Source organism: Salvia hispanica, chromosome 1, assembly GCF_029641045.1.
Source record: "Salvia hispanica isolate PSC_SH4W2 chromosome 1, Shi_PSC_v1, whole genome shotgun sequence".
Lineage (NCBI taxonomy): Eukaryota > Viridiplantae > Streptophyta > Magnoliopsida > Lamiales > Lamiaceae > Salvia > Salvia hispanica.
In genome coordinates, this window is record NC_142692.1 from 11,895,656 (window position 1) to 11,918,035 (window position 22,380).

A 22,380-nucleotide genomic window follows, 5' to 3' on the forward strand; every position below is an offset into this window, starting at 1 on the left:
CATGTTTGTTTTCGTGTAAGTACATTCTACTTATTGCTTGCCCATTTCATGTATTTGTTTATTTATTCACAGCATTTTGTGGAGACCCTTAGTTTGTCATCTCTTTCACTTGCTCATGTTCTTAGTTGTGATCTAATTTTAGGTAACTCACCCAAATTCCGACTAAGTAGTTGGTTAGTTTAACTCATGCAAGTAGTTAGTTCCCAACCTAATTTAAAGCGTGGCTGCATGACCATACTTAGCAGGGTTTCTTGGGGTTTCGATTTTGTTGTTATTATCAGACTTTGATTTCTCGGGGTTTCAGTTCAAGAATTTGTTAGTTAGTGAATTAGGAAGGGTATGTGGAGTTTCTGATTCATACTTACTTAGCAGGGTTTTAGTATCTATAACATTTTATATTCTGTTATTCTGTTTCTTGGTACTAAAATCAAGAAGAGATGACTAAAGTTGACGAGGAGCTGAAAGAGCATTGTGATTGATATTATGAGGAGTTTAATTAGGGTATGAATGATGATTAGTTCTCTGCATTCTAACTCTCCAGCTAGTTAGTATTGTGGTGATCGTCGATAGAAAAAGAAACGAAAAGGAATGATGATATTGACGATCAAATAATCATTTCAACAGAAAGAAAAAGGGGGGATTTCCTTCCACACAGCAATTCATGAGTATTTGCAAGAAGATCTTAAAGAAACAAAAACCCTAACAAATTTGATAAATCATAACTTGAATTAATTCCTGGTAACTGAGCCACGCAGGAGAAGTCTTCTCTTCGAAACAACCCTTAATTAGGATCCAAATTATTCCCCATCTGATTCGGCGCGGAGGCTGAGGTGGAGGCGACCGCCAGCTGCTGCTGCAAGCACGAACTCATGAGATCATTAGCCCTAAGATCGGCCTTCTTCGACAGCTCATCCAGCGCCATCGCGAACTGCTCCATTTCATCCAATTCCATCTCCTCCTCACCCTGATTCCACCAAAACACACCCCCCTCAGTCTTCTTCGCCTCCTCGGCCACGTCCCTCCGCTTCTTCTCCAATTCCAACTCCTTTACCACGTGAGAGTAGCAGTGCTCGTACAATTCCTTGGTGTTACTGTCGACCGCAGGGGCATCGCCGCCGCCGAGGTAGCGGTCGATGACGGCGTCGGTGGAGTTGTGGCCGAAGGAGTGGATGTGCTTGCCGAGGGATTGGACGATGATGGCGATCTCGGTGTCGCACCGAACGCAGAGCTCGCTCGCTTTCTTGAACAGCCCCATGCGCCGCTTCGAGAAGGCGACTCGGCGGCTGCTCAAGCTCTCGATCTTCTTGATTTCGATTTTCATTTTCCCCTGCGTCTTCTTCTTCTTCTTCTTCTCCCCTTCGCTCGATATCACCATCTCTGTCTCCATGAATTAAGTTTGATTTCAATAAAGGGAAGGTTGATTTTTGGGAGAGGATTAAACGAACTATGGGTTGATATTTATATCGATATATCGTTAAGTGCTCACTTGCCAACTTGTTATTTATCCAAGGAGTATTTCCCAAATGGAATTATAAATTACCGATCAATATATACTTGTAGGGTTTATTCCTTTATATTTTGAATCTACGGAGATATTTTTAATTAATTCTATCGTGTATACGTAAATAGGGGAGTCATCTGCTAACCCAACCTTTAATAGCTAATTACAACTAATTTAAAATTATATAAAATTAATAGAAAACTAGTGATTTATAAATTGTCATATGTAATTTTATTTTATTAAAATTTACTAACTCCGTTCCCAAAAATTTGTCCCACTTTGACCCGGCACGGATTTTAAGAAATGTAATGGAAAGTGAATTGAAAAAGTTAGTGGATTGTGAATCCTATTTTTATACATTAGTTTTATAATCAAATGTGAGTAAGAATGAGTTAGTGGAATATGAGGTCCACTACCAAAAATGGTAAAATTGAAATGAGACAAATTTTGGAGGACGAACGGAAATGAAAAATTTGGATAAATTTTCAGGGATGGAGGTAGTAAAAGATAAGAAAACTATTAAAATTAGGGTTTTGGATCAAAATGTCAATATTAGGAGCGTTCGGTTTGCAAGATTGTTTCCAGATTAAATTTATAGTGTGTTCAGTTCAAGAGATTCAATCTCATAACTCAATCCTAGATGGATAATCATGGGTTAATTAGTCATAGCTAACCCCCAATGTAATAAATAATCTCACAACCTAATCCTAGATTATATCTTGGTACTATTTTATCTTGGAAACCTAACACCATCATAGTGTATTAAACATATATGTCAACACAATTTAGCATTGACATTGTGTATGTATTATATTGACATTAAGTTGCTTCTGGAAAAATATGAAAATTCAAGAACTTTTTTCAAATTTTGACATCGAAACATATGCAAATGAGATCTCATTAGAATCCTTATAACATTATCTTTGATTTGATAAAAAATTATGTAAGAAAATAATTTAAATCGAGATAGTTATAATCATTTAAACTTTTCAGATATTTTTAGATTTTAGTTGTAACTAATTTTAGTCGATTGACATTAATACCCTTAATTGATATTTTGTATAAATTGTGTTGATACTTATGGATAGATAATCTTGTGCCTTAATTTTACATCTGAAGTTAGCAATTTAGAAGTGAATTAACAATATAGCACACACCAAACTATGTAACCATGTATGCATGTTTTGTTACTTTGTATCGCCTATATACACCATATATATTGTTGTCATCTAATGTATAATAGCTACTCTTGAAATATTAATTAAACTAAATACTAAACGTAATACCTCTTCGTTCTATAAAAATATAAATAATTTTTATTTTCATTTGTTCCATAAAAATATGAGTATTTCTATTTATGGAAAGTTGTCTACAACTTATTACTCATACACATCAGTTCATTTACAACTTATACCACTTTAACTCATTATTACATTAAACTCTAATAATAATGTGGATCATACTATCCACTAACACTATTTTAACTATCTTTCTCTTCTTCACTCTTTATTTTGAAGTACTCGGTTGCACAGTGATAACAAGACAACAATCAGTCTTTTTAGAAATACAGTCCAACATAATAGAACCAAGCATGTAGAAGTTGATTGCAACTTCATCAAAGAAAAACTTAATGGAGAGAGTTATTGAACTTACATTTGTTTGGTCCAAGAAACAATTGACATACATATTGACCAAGACCGTCAACACGAAGGTCTTTAGAGAAGTTTTAAGCAAGTTGAGTATTGGAGATGTCGTTGCTCAGTTTGAAGGGGAGTATCAAGCAAAATATGAAACAATATGTACAAGAAAGACAATAAAAAATAGTCTCATTTCTAAAAATGGAAAGTTTCTCTTACATACTTTCCCACTTTTTTTTTATATCTCTCTTACTTTTCCTACTTTTTTCACATTTTTTTTAGTTTATCTATTTTTTCTACTTGTGCCTTACTTTGCTTACTCTTCATATTTCCCTACTTTTTCTCCTCATATTAAAACCCTTACCATTCATAAATAAGATTTTTTTTATGAACGAAGATAGTACCTATATAATTTATATAGTCTATCTGTTCTCTCCTATAGAAGTGGCATAAATATTTCTCTTCTATACGAGAGACAGAAATATTGAATACAAAATATACAGAAATACAACCATATTTTTTCTGGGATATATCTCTATTACCATGTTATGTGAAAAGTGGTACCTAATTTTTTAACAAATGAAGCTCTTTAAAAATTATAATCACGTGTATGACTCAATATTCGTGTTCGAAGCTGTGTGAATATATAAATATATTTTATTGGTATAGCAGCTGATAGACTTAAGAAATCAGTTGAGTTGAAGTGATATAACAGTAAATATAACTGCCGCAAAACTTGATCAAAGAAAGATGATGAGTGCGAAAATGGGGGAAACGTTTCTCCAACTTGATTCCACCGCTTTTCACTGAACAAGCAAGCTCAATAACAAATTGCCCGCGTTAATTTTCACAATCTTATCTGCCGTTAGAGTTTGTAGCCACCGGCAACCTCTTTCAGGTAATCTTCTTCCTCACTCGGTTTCTGTAAATAAGAAATTATTCATCTTCAATCGAGTATTTCTGGAAAGTTTCTCTAAATTACATCTACTGTTTTACTTCGAGTTTTTAGTATTTCAAGTCATCGACTCGTTTCATGTTGCTGAAATTACATGTGGCGCCCTGATTTTGAATGCCTTGATTTTTTGCATTTGTTGTTATTATCCGACTTCGATTTCTTGGGGTTTCGGTTCAAGAATTTGTTTGTTAGTGAATTAGAAAGCGTGTGTGGAGTTTCTTGGTTCATACTTTGCAGGGTTTTGATATGCTATATGTTCTGGATATTCTGATAATATGCAATTTTTAATGCGTGTGACATTTTTTACACCGTTATTCTCTGTTTCTGTTTCTTGGTACTAAAATCAAGAAGATCTTAAGTTGATGAGGAGATGAAAGAATATTGTGATTGAGAATATGAGGAGTTTAATTAGAGTATGGGGATTAGTTCTCTCCATTCTAAGTCTCCAGTTAGTTATGAAAGGGAATGATGAGTTTGGTTTAGGATAATTCAGTATTTCAATCAACTTACCACATTCCTGCTCCTGCATGAGCACTCTGTTCAGTCAATAGCAGCTGCAGGTTGTTGGAAAATGTTGTCACCTAATATTTGGTTACAATAAGCAACAATAGTATGATTTTTCTAGATGATCAATCTCGTTTTGATTGAGAAGAGTATTCATCTTTGACATGGGGTAGAGATTACTTGTTCTCCTGTTTGAGTAGATGCCTCGAAAAGCTTGTTGATGGAAACAGGAATCATAATATTCATCCTTGATTCATGGACATAGATAGATACACATGACTGTAGAATTTTGAGCTATTGAATTATTCATGTTGAGTTTGGCATAGCACAATCTGTGCAACTCCAAGCTAAATAAGATATAGTTGACTATCTGTTTATTAACATCACTGAGAGAATGTGTTTTGTTGTGTCCAAATCTAAACTATGGCCCATCAGGTGTATTATTTCACGTGGAGTTAGACTGTGATTCTTATTTCCTGCTTATTTTCAGTCAGTGATTATCCTGTATTGTGCTGTAGCCTTTAGCAGCAGCAGCAGAATACAGTCAGCAAGCAATCATCTTGGTGGAGTTCATTATGTACAGGCAGTACTATAGTAGGAACCAGAGAAATAGGGGAATCAAGCTTAAGTATGCTCTGCAAATTAGCTTACTTGTTGCTATATGCTTTTGGTTGATTTACCAAGTTGAGCGTTCTCATGATAAGAACGAAGAATTTGAAGCAAGTGATGAAAAAGATTTTCTGAACAGAGGAAGTATTGGTGGACTTATAAGGATCAGAAGGAAGACTATCCGTCCCATGTATGACGAGATTGAATCTGAAGAGGAGACCACTGAAGAAGACGAGCATGAAGAAGAGAAATTAGATGCAGAGGTTGATCAAGAAGAGACTGACATTACTGATGGGGCCAGAGAAGATGGTACTGTCAGAGAAAGTGAAGGAGAAATAGGTGATGATAGCAATGGCAGAAAGCAGGAGAAGTCTGTGGAGTTTGGTGATCATGAAAGAGGTGATAAGAGTAGCCATGAGGATGGTGGTGCATCAAGTTCCCTGACTCATGATAACCACACTGGAATGGCTGAAAATGAGGAAGGAGTTGTGGGAATCTCTGATCAACAACACCTTGAACACATTTTGGAACAGAAAAACAAAGAAAAACGTGGCGAGGAAGCATATGATGGTGAGATAAAGAAATGGTTGAAGGTGAATGGTGGTGAAATATCTGCTGATGCCAATCCATCAAGTGCAACACAAATTGTGACAAATATTACAACTGAGGAAAACAATTTGGACAGTTCAGAGGAGGGCTCATCGTTGACAGAAGCACCTACTGATAATAATTCAGAATCAAGCAACAGCACAACTGATGTCTCAGCAAATATTCCCAAGTCATCGGAGCAAAATTTCACTGAGAGTGTGACCGAGTTAGATCAGGACCAGAGAATTGCTACTGAAAACACATCAACCAAAGGATCCAACTTAAAAACTAGTATTGGTCTTCAGCAGGTGAATGCTTCTACCTTAGGCGTGGAAAATTATCTTGCAGACTCTAACTCAACAGGTCACACTGAACCCAAAAGTCGGAGTCAAACCTTGACGATTTCTCCAAACTCTGGAAGATGGAACGAACATACAAAAGAATGATACTGTGTGATTCAAGTGACAAAAGATCATTATAGTCTCCCTGAAATACAGCTGGAGATGAAGCTGCAGGATGAAGATATACTGTAGCTTCACATACTGCAGGTTCATTATTCGTGAGCTGAAGTCATGACCCTAGATTTTAGATGTTCAGGTTTCATAGAGGAAATGTTGTAAAGATCTCATAATACAATTTCAGGTATGTTAGGCAAAATGATGATATACAGTTTGATTACATGATGATCTATTGCTTTCATCTCTGTATAACCAATTGTTCAGCATGCTATAGGTTGATGAAACAGTTTCCTCTTTACATTAGAATGTGATATGGTTGTATTTGTATCTGGATATTCCAAGACCAACTCTGTGGTTATCTTTCAACTCTAGGATATAAACAGAAAATATAAATGCAATTCTGTTAGAAATGAAATGAATATGTACACCTTTTGTTGAGAGATCATTTTCCTTTATTATGCACTTGATATTGAGGGCTCGGATCTTGTGGTTGGGTTTGGATATAGAGAACCAGCTCACGTTCACTGTGCAGACTGCAGATTGACAGGAAAGCGACAGTTGATTAATAAAATAATGTCATCTGCCATATGAAGTTGGCATTGAAGCCCACGTTTTAGTTTCATAGGATACCTCTGCGCATAATTTAAAAACAAAGACGGTGAACATTAAAGAAATACGTCCAGTATTAATGTAGAAAGAAATAAAGAAATGTACATTTAGAAAAACAATAAACTCCCGATGACTGTACAGAAACTCAAGCTGTAGATCACAACACAACAGTCCAGAAACGAGCATAACACAACAAGGGTTATACCAAAAATTAAAATAAATTAATCTGTAGCAACAAGGTTGCGGTCCAATAGCGACTTCATCCGAATGTATCCGTCAGTCACCCGACCCGAAATGGTTCAGCAAAGATCCGGTTGCCTTAGTTCCTTCTTGAGTTTCTGCGAGAAGAGGCGGCAAGCATCCATGCTGAGATCCATGGCGGCAGCAAGGGCCACAAACGCAGCCGCATCCTCCGTGCAAGTCACGTGCTGCACGCCCACCTCCACCACCGGCTTCACTCCCCCCACCGTGGACGACATCACGAACCCCCGGTACAGCAGGTGCGCCCATGATCCTGACCCGGACGCCGACGACGACCCGCACCCGGAGCTGAAATCGAAGCTGCTGCTTGGACTAGCCATGGGGGTGGGGCCCGTCGTGATGTCGACGACGAATTTCCCTCCTGTTTTGGCACTGACGTTGGAACTGGCGAGCGGTATCGCGTCGAGGGCGCCATCGGGGATGAGCTCGAAGCGATAGCAGACGTTGGCGCTCTCTCGCCAGACCTCCAGGCGGCCCCACGGCTTCCACGCGCTGTACCCCGGCCGTAGGATCAGCCACGACCCCGGATTCGATCTCCCCACGCTGTCGGCGCCTGGCGATGGCACGAACGGCGTCACCATCGACGCCGCCGCCACCGGCGACCCCGATAGATCGTGGATGGTGATCGACCACCCCTTCCTCTCTTCTCCAACTTCACCTCCTTCCTCCTTATTCAAACCCAAACACCACGCTCCCGCGCCTCGCTCTGATGTCGAAATCGAGCATCTGTGAATGATACTACAAGTAAGTAAATCAATTTATGGATGTATCAACTCAAATTTGTGTTTTACCTGGATCTTGAATTCCTCTCGCTGCAGTTTCGGAAGGTGAATTTGCAGGTGAAGACAGGCTGCTTGACGAGGTTCCCGTTGATCTGGAAGATCTGCGGGCTGCACTCAGGCTCTCCGTCGAACTGGAACACGAATCTCGGGTCGGGCTCAGCCCGCACATTCAAGTGGAGCTTCACATCCACATCCGCCCCGCTCCGGATTGGGATCCACCCGCTCCGGATGGGGCAGGCGCGGTTGTAGCCGCTGCTCTCCACAATACTCTTGACATCCAACTGCACCTCAACGCATCCTAACATCTTACTACTCTTCATCACTAACCCACACCCGCTGCCCTCGTCACCACTGCGCTGGTAAATCTTGATCTTCAAACAAGAAAATTTGGAGGATTTTTCAACCAACTTTTCTAGCTCCGACTTGTTCAAAGTGAAGCAAGCATGGATCCTGGCATCGACAGCGCCGCCGCATGGGATGTCTGAGAGCTGAGAGGGGAATCCTCTGAGCTTGGATTTGGAGTAGAAGTTGTGCGGGAGATTCAAGGCCAAATCCCCAACGGCGATGCGCACGTAAGGGCAAGGATCCATATTGATTGGAGGAAGGGAAAAATGAAGAAATGAGAGAGGGGTATATAAATAAGCATGGGCATGAGAGTGCGTGCGGGCCAGCAATGGGAATCGCGAGTTTGGGATTTGTCGTTTTGTGATGAGGATGTGATTGGCTTGTTTGAGAATGGACAGCTGCGGTACAGCCATGTGTGCTTTTTTTAAGGACGACAGCTGTCTCAATTTGGGATGCCCATCACTCCACTTGGATTGGGATGCCGCTTTTCACCCAACTTTCTTCACTCACAACTTTTCCCATCACACCAACATAATCCCCATTTTAGTCGTAAAATTCTACTTTCATTTTGTTTCAACTGTTAATTAATTAACAATCACGTAGTGACAAATGACAATCAATTCACACCCAGATGATTTTAGCGTATGGTGCTCCGTTTTACATCATGCTAGGAGGATTATTAATTGTATCATGCATTTTTTTTTTTAAAATTATTAGGTTTAAAAGATGGAGTACTATTCAATGCTACCAATACTCTGTATATGCCCCATTTTGACTTTAGGTTTTTCTTCTTTTTTTTTCCTGTTTTTCGTCCTTCCCTTTTTTTTCTCTATTTGCAGTTTCTTATAATGTTCCTTTACATGCTCAATTGTAAAGAGCGGATCATCATATTTCGAAAGTCCAGGATCTCTTTCTTGTATATTTCCCAATCTGACATGAACCATTACAAAAATAACGAAAACTTGTAGCAAAATACATTTGTAAGGAACAATGGAAAATAAGGTGCCATGTTGCTATAACTCATTATCATATGATTATCCTTCTAAGATTAAATTGTGAAATTATTTTAATTAAAAGAAGTGATAATAACTATTATTATATATATGATTATCCATCTAAGATTAAGGTTTGTGATTCAATCTCATAAATCAAACATAAAATATATTCGAATAATGAAATATATTTTTTCAGCTACTAGTATAATTAAAGAATATAAAGATGATACTTTATTCCTTCAGGTTGTTGAATGGTGAGCCCCCTAGCTACTAAAATGAAAGCAAACACCATTTGTTTAGCTAGTACTATTATGAAATACTACTAATATTTTAAATGTAGGCTTTGATTAGGCCGAAGACGACTTTATTGACAACTATATCTGGTTGTATTCTTGTAATAATAAAACCCTGCGGTTGTCCTTAATTCATGAAGCCACTGGTCCACTCATTTTCAATCATTCCACTTAGTTAGGACTTTTCAGAAATAATAGTAGTACTCCATATTATTAGAAAACGATAGTAATAATGTGTGCGTACGTGGTATAAACTTTTAATTATTAATGATTTCGTCTTGTACGTAGTTCAAGAATAAAGAAATAGTACTATAATATTGACGATTTGAAAACGAATAATAGTACTAGCCTAGCTCATCTTTCATGTATGTTTGTTCTTTGGATTTGATCAGTGCTTTTAATATCGCTGCATGTACAAAAACATTTTCTAATGTTAATCAAGACAACATTTTCTAATGTTAATATGCATGTATGTTAATGATTTTGACAGATCAGTTGAGCATGTCTTATAAAAATGAAAAGTGGAGATTTATTAAAACGAATAAAAATGTACACAAAGATGTAGAGACAGAACTAAAAGTAACAATTTAATGCGTGTAAACTACACAACTTAGATAAAAGAAAATGTAACTACACAACTTAGACAAGAGAAAGACACTTCGAACACATCATGATGTTCTTATCTTGCAGTCTCAAAATTCCTGACCATAATTAGTTTTGTCCCCAAAAAACATGTCTAGCGCTTAATATGCTTAACAGTTAACAGAGTATAATGAACTAAAACTCTAAAATTAGAGAGTACAAAGCATATACATGTACTGGTTTCATTTCATCCCAAAGATTATTGAGATGCGTTTTCAAATATTCTGAAAATAGTGTGAAATTTTAAAGAGTGATGATAAACAACCAAATTTTGTACAACCAAAATAAGGTAATATTAATAATTTGATGTATTAATTATATATTAAAATTATAAATATAGTAGGTGGATAAGTTAAAAAGACTTATTAGCCTTTAACTTCATTTTTTTTTTATATTTGAATTTTCTTTCTATTATTTTTAATTTGCTAGTTGTTTTAAAAAATGTAAACTCTTTAATTTGCATCAACTATTATGCATATCTAACTCATATTGAACATGCAATGCAAAATAATTGTAATTCTGCAAACTAACACAGAAATCGCAGAGTTCATTATGGTGGTGTCATTTTAAAGATAAAAAAATGTGTTAGCTTTCGCATATATGAGTATTTTGGTAAGTCCAAATGGTCGATTCAATTAATAGCCCATTTGTATCTGTCTTGGTTCCCCAACCACCTATTTTACAAAAGCCCAATAATATGCAAAAAAAAGAAACAGGAATGGCTTCGCCCGGGTTCGAACCGGAGACCTTCAGTGTGTTAGACTGACGTGATAACCAACTACACCACGAAACCTTACTTGTTAATAATATTTTCTAACTTTATATTGTTTAATAACTAATTTCGTAACAATGCACGTGTTAAAATGAGGATAGATTCTAATAGTTATAAAAGTGATGGAGAGAGCGAATATATTGCAGAAAATTATGAATTTTAATTTGTAAGTCTACTTGAGATCAATCGCTTCGTTTGTTAAACATATTTATTCAATAATTGATTGTTTACAGATTGATTATTAATGGATCGGACTTTTAACAGAAATCTATCATACGACAAAAATTGATTGATTTAATCATTCTACTCGCTAACCTTTTAACCCCCACAGACACACAGTAAATTCTAGATTAATTTTTAGAGGGAACATTTTTTTTGGTCCATGAAATTTGTCAAAGTATTATTTTAGGTCCGTGAAATTTGAAAATATCATTTGAGGTCCATCAACTATGTATTAATATCATTTGAAGTACTTTTCTACTATTTCCAAGTTTTTCTAGACGAAAATACCTTCAATACCTTAAAGGTATATATTCTTAATAAACTTATCATATACTCATATTTTTTATAAATATCTTTACAATATATTTTTGACGAATTTTCTAAATATAATTTGACATTCAATATTACTCCATCACTTAATTTTGTGACATGCAAGTAAAATTGCTTCTTCAAATTTTTTTATATTAAAGAATTTTAAAATTGAATAAAGAACTTTTCTTTAATAATAAAATATTGAGTAAGAACTTTTCGATATGCTGTATATTATTCTTGAAACTCTCAAACTCCATCTTTAGATCATCAGACTCTTCAGATGAAATCCCCACGGATTCAGCATTGAGAAGGAGCAGATTGCTTGCGAAAGATCGGTCAGTAGCTCTTCTGTCTTCCAATCCGGTTTCGACCTTTTGCAGTATCTCTTCCTCCTTCAAAGAGACTTGATACTGAGCTTCTTCCATATTCTTGCAGAGATTGAGAAGCCATTGATTCGTCTGGGGCGAGACGTCCAAGGAGTCCAACGGGAAGAGCGACATAGCGCGGCTCACTTAATTTTGTGACATGCAAGTAAAATATTCTTACTCAATATTTTATTATTAAAGAAAAGTTCTTTATTCAATTTTAAAATTCTTTAATATAAAAAAATTTGAAGAAGCAATTTTACTTGTATGTCATAAAATTAAGTGATGGAGTAATATTGAATGTCAAATTATATTTAGAAAATTCGTCAAAAATATATTGTAAAGATATTTATAAAAAATATGAGTATATGATAAGTTTATTAAGAATATATACCTTTAAGGTATTGAGGGTATTTTCGTCTAGAAAAATTTGGAAATAGTAAAAAAGGTACTTCAAATGATATTAATACATAGTTGATGGACCTCAAATGATATTTTCAAAGTTCACGGACCTAAAATAATACTTTGACAAATTTCATGGACCAAAAGAGATGTTCCCTCTAAATTTTATTATGCGTCAACACAAATATCCAACCCTGAATTACCTATTGATTAATTTTAGTCCTAGAATTTCTTAACTATATATGTGCATTGTTCTAGGTTAAAGAGACTGTTGAGTACAAATTATCAATTAGTTTGAAGCCTTTTGGTAGTGATCCAAAAATAAATCCGTGCGAACTTGACCCAAATTGGACAATATCAAACTAATGTTTGTCAGAGACCAATACTATGCCGGTGCTGAAATTTATTATTATTATTATTATTACTATTATTATTATTATTATTATTTAATATTATATTATATTGATTTAATTTGATTTATTGTTCCGATTAGATTTGTAATAAATCAAACCAAACCAAAAATAAATAATATGCAATAAAATTTAGAAAAAATTGATACTCGTATTTTGTTTGAAATATGAAAACAAGCAATCATAAATGTTGAGAAATCAAAAATTAAAGTTCAATGAGGTATTAGTTCGAAATACATTTTAAAAAAAAGGTATTAGAATAAAAACTAATTTAGTTGTTATAGTTTTGTTATTTGGTTTTAAATTTGATGTTATGTATTTCAAATAGTAAGTTATTCGAATAACTGTTTTTAATAATTTAGGTGAACCCAATTAAATATAATAAGGCATTAATTTAATAAAATCATTTAATTGTTTTGATAAAATAAAGTAATTAATCTCATAACAAATTTGGTTCATTAACTTTTCAAATCATTTAATATTGGGTCATTTGACCAAATTAATCAAATTCAAAAACCCATTTAAAAGGCCCAATTGATCAAAACCTAAAAATGTGCGCCGCATCTTCTTCTTCCTCCATCTGTAAAAGCTACTCCCATCTGCACTCTAATCTCAAAATACAACAAAAATTTGAAGTCTTTGGTAAACATAAATGGGCCCGATCAGCAAAGATATGCAGATGGGAGCGGGGGCTTGGCCAACACTATTTCCGTCCCTGTACTCCTTCCGTCCAAGATAACAGAGACGCTTGTTTTTTGCACTCAGTTTCTGATAAAATGATAGGTACAAAGAGAAAACCAATAGTACTATAATTGGAAAACATGTTTGTAGCAAATCCTACTAGTCCCCATATTCCTTATTCATTGAGTCATTTTTCTAATTTAGAAATTCCATCGTAATTGAATCATTTCTATTTTTAGCAAAAAAATATCTCTCTCTATCTCTTATTTTATTCTTTTTACATCTCTCTGGCTTTATTCACTATCTACTTAACACATAATTCTTAATTTCCGTGTTAGAAAGAAGTCTTTCTATTAGCAAGGAAGAGGGAGTAACTAAGAGCAATAAATAGAACTAGCCACTCATAGTAGTTATAAAGATAAAATCTATTTTATTAAAAATATCATGATGGACAAGTTATTCGGTATATGGTAGTTTTAGAGCATCTCCAATGGTACATAGGCCATCAATAGGATAGCCATTCTTTTCCCTGTCACGTCAGCAGCACTAAAAAATCTACCTGCCACATCAGATTTAGGCAAGCCATAGGCCAGCCGCAATAAAAATAATTCAAAATATACTACATTTACAGAATTAAAATCACGATTAAATTACCGAATTAAATTTATGAGACATATACGGGAAAATTCATTAATTTTATTTTTAAAAAAAAGTACATTAACTAAAAATCAAAAAAATTACATAATAAAAAAAAATCCGGGCTTCCACACACGAGCCACCGCCCCACTCTACTCCTCACTAATTTATTAAAAAAATACATTAAAAAATGTTAGTATGCCTTGAATCCGTTATAGTTTGCCGCTAGCCAAACGGGGGTCTTGGCCCCCGGCCCGACGGTATGACATGTTTCTGTTTTAGGTCTTAATTTTGTATTGGGCTAGTTGTTGTTGTCCATCGCTAGATGTTGCTCTTGTACAGAAATTTAGAGATAGAGAAAATCGCGTTTATATAGTTTTTCAAAAATTTTAAAAAAAAGAATTAAAAATTTTTTAAAAAAAAGAATTAAAAAAAAATTTAAAAATAGCGCTGGCCGATCGCTGGCCGATCGGGCCGCCACAATGGCGGCCAGCGCATCGGCCAGCCACACGCGATCGGCTAGCCCACGCCGGTTTTTTCGCCGAAATTCGGCTAGCCTACTCCAATGGTTCGGCTAGCCACGTCAATCGGCTAGCCGGTGGCTAGCCTACCATTGGAGATGCTCTTAATCTTCTCTCAACTCTAAAGCGTAATCGAGTTTAAGCTCTGCTTTTTCTCTAAAGTGGCAATAGTCTTTTTAATTCGAGTTTTGATCTTATCTATAGTTGAGAGAATAATGGTTGGACTTTGGAACAAATCCGAATAATTTTTGGAAAAAAACGTGTTCGACCAGCGACTGTTGAGTTTGCAGAGTGCGAACCTACCTTATGGACGAGCTCTACTCTCAACGGTCGATGAGTTTGCATGGTGCAACCTCCGCGGTCTGCCGTCTGCTCCTTCAGTTTTTTTTTAATTCAGCGGACATTAGACCTGCCCAAGGTTTATCGAACCGGCGGTTAAAACCGAAACCGTAACCGTTGGCTACGGTTCCGAACCGAACCGTGAGAATTTACTCGAACCGAAACCATCGATTTTTAAACCGTGGTTCGGTTCAGGTTCAAAAATTTTTGAACCGAAACCGTGCCGGAACCAACGGTTCCGGATGGTTTTAAACCGGAACTGCCGAAAAACCGCCGAAAAACTGTGAAATCAAGCCAGAACTGCAAAAAAATCGGCGATTCGGAACCGTGAGAACCCGTAAAAACCCACCGGAAAACCGCTGGTTCGGAACCGAAACCGAAACCGGTGGTTTTGGAACCGGAACCGTAACCGCGAAACACCCTCGCGGTTCGGTTTTGGTTCAACAATTTCCAAAACCGGAACCTGCGGTTCCGAACCGTAACTGCCGGTTCCTGAACCGTGGGCACCTCTAGCGGACATCGTCCATTTTTTACTTTCTTTCACTTCGTACTCTGTACTTTTGTTTCTTTTCTCCTAGCCAATCTATATCTATACTAATATAAAAGACGAGTTTTGGCCTTATTTTGAAATATCCATAAGTTGTGGGATGAATTTAGATATTTATAATTTTTAAGAAATAGGATTAAAATGGAGGTTACAAATCTTTATGATTATGAGTTATTAAGAATAATAAAAGTAAACATAATATAAAAATAGTGGCATGTTTAATTTTTTTTTAATATATTTATAACATGAGAATTATTCTACTTTACATATTAGTATTAATTATTAATATGGCTCCATATACGGCTTTTAATACATGCCCTCTTATAATCATAAAGATTTATAACCTTCATTTTAATCTTATTTCTTAAAAGTTAATAAATATCAATTCATCCCACTAAAGAAAGTAACGTAAAGGCAATAAAAATGACATTTAAACAAATCAATCAGTTTTCAATGTAAATTTAAGGCGGTCAATAATGTTATAATTCCATCAATTTATGATTGTTTCTTCATACTTTTTATCTATAAATACGTATCATTGGTTAGATAAAATTCATTCCTCTTTGTCTTTTCTCATTGCATCACGAATTTTCTGCAAAAAGATATTTTTACTTCCAATATGATTACTACTCTTTATCGATAGTAGTACATTTATATGAGTCTATTATACACATTGTTTATTATTATTATTATTATTATTATTATTAACATTGTCTCAGCTTTAATTTTTTTTGATACCATTGGTGTTATCATTGACCCTGGCAAGGTTATTATATAATCTAATTTCGACTCATTGAGATTAAAATTGCGATTCGCAGTGAGTGTTGATCGTCATTTTATTTTTACTTTCTACTCCAATTTAACGTTTAAGACATTTGAATATATCACGCTGATTGATAATGTAGTTGAGGAGACACTATTTGACATTTTTAAATATTACTCTCAATTATAATATTGTTATTTGTTTTTTTAACATTGTTGCTACTTCTATTTTTTTTAGATATTATTGGCGCAATTGTTGACCCTAGCAAGATTATTAAACGTGATCATTGTTGATTTATGGTGAGTGTTGATTCATCTAAAGTTGTGTCAATATAGTTTGTGTATATTATTTTGCAGAATATCAGAATATTGGTGATGCTTCATGGATAAGTTCTTATTGTTCCTATTGTGATGCATTTTTTTGGCATGAAGAACCGTTGGGGAAATCATCTAGAACAAAAAAAATCAAAATTTTCAAATTATTGTTGTATGCGTGGAATATTAAGCTTCCTATGATGTATGCTCCTCATGTTGTCTTTCGAGATTTAATATTCTATAAAGATTTTTAATGTTTTTGTTATTTGAAAAATATTATATTTTATATAGTTGAGTTCACCTCGATGGAAGGTTGGATTGATAATAGGTTGAACACTGGTCAATCACTGTATGTGTACAATTGCATAGTCAATAAACTTTTTTATGTTGTGTCACTATTTAATTTTTATTTCATAAATATTATATATTTTATAAATTTTGTATAATTTTATTTGGGATCTATAAACTATGTATAATTTTATATTTTCTCATTTCATTTATTTAATTGACTTTTTAATTTAAAATTCAATAGGTCGTGCAACGCACGGGGTTGATACTGGTAGTATTAAAATACCACTAAATGGGTCTAATCTTCACTTACTGAGTGTATAAAGTCATTGCAAAACAATGAAACACGATTATGATTTGATTCACATTAACATTTCCAATGTTCTTATTTATTTTATAATCGCTTAGTAGTACAAACAATTATTTTAGATTGTGTGCTAGAAAAATGCTCCAATTCAAAATTTCAAATTCAATTGTGTTGCACTCGCATATAAAACACCATTAGTTAAGGAAAAAAAAAATCAAAAAATAACTATATAGCAGCCCAACAAAGGGTTTTAGAGTGTAGCCGATGTCACGAAGAAAAATATACCAAAAACATATAATGTGACAGCATACATTAAAATTATCATTAGCCACTTTAATAACCACATACAACTACAAGACGGTCGCCAACAGAAGCAACTTTCTCGCTAAATCTCTGGGGACCCTCTCTCCATCACTCTCACCTGTCATCGATCACCACGCGATGGAGACTTATTCCTACAATTCCTCCCACCCAGAGTCCGGCCATTCATCGCCGCGATCCAGAGAAATCGTCGCCGTCGGAGGACCAGAATTACAGGATCAAGTTTATGTGCAGTTATGCCGGTAAAATTCACCCGCGTCCGCACGACAACCAGCTGTCGTACGTAGGCGGAGAAACGAAGATCCTCGCTGTCGACCGAAACGTCAAATTCAGCGCTCTGCTCACCAAGCTGATTGCGCTCTGTGACTGCGATGCTATCTCCTTTAAGTATCAATTGCCTGGCGAGGATCTTGATGCGTTGATTTCGGTAACGAATGATGATGATTTGGATCACATGATGCATGAGTACGATCGGTTGTGCAGGATTTCGCCAAAGCCTGCTAGGCTGCGGCTTTTCGTATTTCCGAACCAGAATCCGACCCTGAATTCTCCACCGGTGAATAGCGTTGATTTTCTGTTTGGGTTCGAGAAGGCAAATGCCGCGCCCCAGCCGGTGGTGGAGAGAATTCAGGATCTCCACACAAGGAAAAGCGACGACACCGATAAACAGCAAGAAAAGATACCTCAGGTGGCGGTGCCTGGCAACTGGGAAGATAAGCAGGTTCCCATGGGAGTTTATCCAGCAAGCAACATCAATAAAGAGCAAGTTTATATGATTTTGGCACCAGCCAGCACGCAGATGATAAGACCAGCCAACGGACCCCCAACTCAGGGCTATTACGTATACCGAGACCAGCAGCCTATGTACAACATGATTACTCCCATGATCATGCCGCAGCACAAGGCAGGGGGATACTCAACTGGCGCAGGGAGACACATCGAGATGGTATATTATGGCGTAATGGGAAAACCGGAGCAGTATCAAGGTATGGGCGCTGATATGAGAGTCCCTGCAGCGGAAGCAGGGGGCAAAGCAGTTGCTAAGGCTACGTAGGCTTCTCTGTGTGATTGAGAGATGTTAGTTTCCCTCAAATAAATGTCTGCTTTTTTTTACCCCTCGTCTCACTCTAACCCATCACGGATTTTAAGAAATACTACTACCTCCGCTCCCACATGAGTAAGATTTTATGTTGTCCATATTTGATGAATAATATATGTTCACAATATCTCATCAATGCAGTATCACCCTTTTTTAGTTTCTACTATCCATTTTGTAGTTTGTACTACTGTGATCCTTTGTACCTAGTAGTATAAGATATCTCAATATCCATTTTAGTGTCAGCCAATACAATCTCGCATGATCATTCATTTACCTACTTAGCAACACTTATAGCGTGGGTTAGGTAAGCTTTTGTACATATCATATTATATACTCCCTCCGTTTCTCCTTAATAGATGCAGTTCTTTTTGGCACGAAAAATAAGAATAGTGTGTTAAATGAATGGTGAATAAAATAAGACAAATAAAGATAGAATTAATTAAGTAAGAGAGATAGTTACTTTTTGCCCATATATAATTACTCAATTATCTTAGCACTTCCCAAAAGAGAAAAAATGATCCAATTAACAAGGAACAGAGGGAGTATATGACAATATGACATTTTCAATTATAATATATGCCTAAGAAATTTTGCTAATATTCCCATTTTTCTACAGTTCTTCTACGTACTATCTTTGGTTACTATTATAATGATAGTTTGGACAAAAATAGATGGGAGAGAGCAAAAAAATGACAGAGCTCAGTTAGGTGAGTGACATGAAATTTATTTTCTAATTTTTTTAATTAATTGAAAAATACACCATTTTGATTAAGTTTTAATTTGCCAAATCAGTTTTTTATTTTTATCATTTGAAAAAATTTTAGAAAAATACAAAGTTCATGTATTCATATTCTAAAAAAAGTTTTTAAAAAAAATTAGATATTGAAAGTTTGTTTATTTATATGCAAATAACGCATTTGCAAATTATTGTATTACCAAGTTTTGTTATTCTAAAAAAATTAGGAAATATCTTAAATTTTGAACTACTCCTTATCTACTAGTATTATTGTCCCATTATGACTTATTTTCGTATTTTTCGGTCAAAAATATGTTATTCTCATATTGTAAAATCTACTGTGAAGTATACTCTTTAATACTAGCTTTTTCTAAGTGAACTACTTCACTCCAAATTTTCCAATATTATAATATAATTATAAGGGGTCCTATTCTAATGCTTTTAGCACCTTAATCTAAAATCAAGACTAAATCTCCACCCTTAAATTTTAAAATGAGTGGATGAGATTAAAGCTCACAAAATCTCAATAAATAGTAGACAAAATATCAACAAAAGGGTAATATCGTCATTATGTTATCATATGATAATTTTCATGAGTGTTTTTTTATATCAACATTGTGTATTACAAATATCAACAATATGACATTAGAATATCAACACAAGGACAAGAAAATATCAACACATTTTTATTGAGATTGGACATGCATAATATTGAGATTTTGTCTACAATATATTGAGATTTTTTGTTGTATTTGTTGAAAATAGCTGCTTATCAACATGTACGAAAATTGAAATATAATTTATCAAATTTCATCACCCGAACATCGTCGGTACATATGCAATTGAGATCTCGTTGGAATCCTTATTAAATTATCTTTAATTTGATATATTTTTTGCGAAAAAATAATTAAGATTGAGAGAGTTACGTAAATTTAAAGATTTGAGATGATTTTGAGGAGAGAGAAAATAGTTATTTATAATTACTACATATAGGATTTGACATTAATACCCTTTTAATTTAATTAATAATTATTTAAATTTAAAATATATTACACTTGGCAGTATATTAACCATAAGATCTTCTAATCTAATGGTTGAAAATTGGTCTCAATTTGGGATTGGTAATTAGTTAGCAATTGATTACATCCCTAATTATAAGAGTGAACTGAAAAAATAAAATTTTTGTACCATAGTATTTGTATTTTTTTCATTACTTCATAAAAATAAAAACCATAAAAGATCTTTGGATAGACATTAAATTTTGTTTGAAGTACTTTGCATTATTTTCAGACTTTTCACTATTTCTTCATTTTTGGCATTTAGGGTGTTCATCAGTTAGTTTTTAATTTGTTTTTTTTTTTTTTTTGTTTTTTTTTAGCCTCAACACATACAATGCAGCTAACTTCAATTTCAGCTTCATTTTCAGCCCCAACTCAATTTCACAATCATTATTGAAATAAAAGAAAAATTATTTCATATAATAGTACTTAAAAATAGAAAATTACATTAATTTAAATCTAAAAACCACATTTTAAATCCCAATTTTTTCTCAACCTCCTTGATCGATCATCTTGGTCATTAGGCGGACGCGCTCAACATCAGATAAATGGAAAGTGTCAGTAGCAACCGGCTTAGTCAAATCTTTCTTTGGAATAATCCAAGTTCCTACATCGTACGGATCTCACCCCATTGCGTATACATAATGAGATCCCCATTGCGTATACATAATCAACAGTGGCGGATCCAGAAACTTTAGATTGGGGGTTCGATAAATAATTACACCAATTAGATATTTAATATTTCATCATTTTTTTTTATTATCTCAATTATATAGTACTCTGTATTTTATATTTCAGTGAGCCAAATGATTATACATAATAAAAATGGGATATTGACAACTAATATCATGGAACTTTTAAAAAGTTGGATTTTTTCCACGAACTTTGAAATTGACAAATAATATCACGAACTTTACCCCGAGTTTGTTATTTCTCACCAATGAAATAATTCCAACAAATATTATCATGATACGGATTTTTTTTCGTAATTTCTTGACAAAAATTTTGAGAGCTTCAAGATTTTCAATCTTTAAATATAGTTTTTTCTTGAAGCACACCCTCCAAAATTGTTCTTCAATCTATTAAAATAACATGATTCTTTTTATTCGTGGGAAAAAAATAAACTCGGGGTAAAGTTCGTGACATTATTTGTCAATTTTAAAGTTTGTGGGAAAAACCCAATTTTTTAAAAGTTTCATGATATTGGATGTCAATATCCCTAAAAAAATTGATAATTTTTTTTTTTATTTTATTACTTGAAATTTTTTCACTATTTTTAAAATAGAGATTATTGTTACTTGAAATTTTAGTATTTTAGAAATAGTTTTTTTTTTTTTTTTTAAATAAAACAAAATGTATCATAATTTCTCTAAATAATCAAATATAGGTATCATTAAAAATCATAAATAATAAAGATTATATCCACTCCCATTTAATGAAAAGACAAATAATAAAGTGTTATAGTTAATAGCCTAAAGGAATCGAACTCGGGTCTAAGGCTTTGATAGGTCAGCATTTTATCACTAGACTACTCCCAGCTTTGGGGATGCAATTGTCCCCCCAGTTCTTAATTGGATCTGCCACTGAATTATTCAACAAACATTGCTTGAGCTCTTCGTCCCTACTTGGCATGGCTGCATTGCCTTCGCATGCTCCACTTCTGTTCCACCTCTTACAATCAAATAAAAAGATGGAGTAGGAGTGGAGCCGGAGTCCGGCTCCGGCTCCGGCTGCATTGTGCCCTGGATGCTATTGATTTATACTAGTAATTAATTAGAAACAATGTAAATGAATAAGAACTTGAATTACATTAAGTGTAAATCTCAATCAATTAACCAAAATGCGTTGTACTTATCCGAACTCTAAATTAGATTAAATTAATTAAAAAATCTATATCTCTCTATGATCAATTAAAAAAATCCCCAATTTGATGACGCACATAAACACGGGAGTGGATCCCCTGTTGTGGTGGAAACACAGCAGGGCGTGCTGTGTTGTTAAACGGCACCGTATTGATACAATTGCTGCTTCCCCTTATTTTATTATTTAAGCCAGCGTTTGTTTTAATTGATCCACTCACTTATTCGTTTTGCTTCAATTGCTATATA

At 34.6% G+C, this 22,380-nt stretch overlaps 3 protein-coding genes, 1 non-coding gene and 1 pseudogene across 6 annotated transcripts; 2 read left to right on the forward strand and 3 right to left on the reverse strand.

The window, feature by feature from the left end:
• Positions 1-781: 781 nt before the first annotated feature.
• Positions 782-1,387, reverse strand: LOC125221243 (agamous-like MADS-box protein AGL62). Its single transcript, XM_048123367.2, has one exon. The coding sequence runs from the start codon at positions 1,385-1,387 to the stop codon at positions 782-784; it is 606 nt and encodes a 201-aa protein (XP_047979324.2).
• A 2,520-nt stretch (positions 1,388-3,907) lies between these two features.
• LOC125222704 (uncharacterized) lies at positions 3,908-6,585 on the forward strand. 2 transcript variants are annotated; one of them, XM_048125463.2, is made up of 2 exons: positions 3,908-4,036; positions 5,116-6,585. In XM_048125463.2, the coding sequence occupies exon 2, from the start codon at positions 5,173-5,175 to the stop codon at positions 6,238-6,240; it is 1,068 nt and encodes a 355-aa protein (XP_047981420.2). In that variant the 5' UTR covers positions 3,908-4,036; positions 5,116-5,172; the 3' UTR covers positions 6,241-6,585. The 2 variants fall into 2 exon arrangements, with proteins under 2 accessions (XP_047981420.2, XP_047981422.2); XM_048125465.2 differs by having other exon boundaries at positions 3,909-4,036; positions 5,088-6,585.
• On the reverse strand, positions 3,964-8,519 carry LOC125222703 (uncharacterized). Of its 2 annotated transcripts, XR_007176604.2 has the most exons (4): positions 7,914-8,512; positions 7,067-7,848; positions 6,681-6,785; positions 3,964-4,060 (listed from the first exon to the last, which is right to left on the reverse strand). XR_007176604.2 is itself a non-coding variant. In XM_048125462.2 (2 exons), exons 1-2 carry the CDS (start codon positions 8,492-8,494, stop codon positions 7,161-7,163), a joined length of 1,269 nt encoding a protein of 422 aa, XP_047981419.1. In that variant the 5' UTR covers positions 8,495-8,519; the 3' UTR covers positions 6,918-7,160. The 2 variants fall into 2 exon arrangements, 1 of the variants encoding a protein (XP_047981419.1); XM_048125462.2 differs by lacking the exons at positions 3,964-4,060; positions 6,681-6,785 and having other exon boundaries at positions 6,918-7,848; positions 7,914-8,519.
• Positions 8,520-10,898: 2,379 nt separating this feature from the next.
• TRNAV-AAC (transfer RNA valine (anticodon AAC)) lies at positions 10,899-10,972 on the reverse strand. Its single transcript has one exon. It is a non-coding gene; the product is annotated as a tRNA-Val (tRNA).
• Positions 10,973-17,499: 6,527 nt separating this feature from the next.
• LOC125221242 (uncharacterized) lies at positions 17,500-18,607 on the forward strand (annotated as a pseudogene).
• The last annotated feature ends 3,773 nt before the right edge of the window (positions 18,608-22,380 follow it).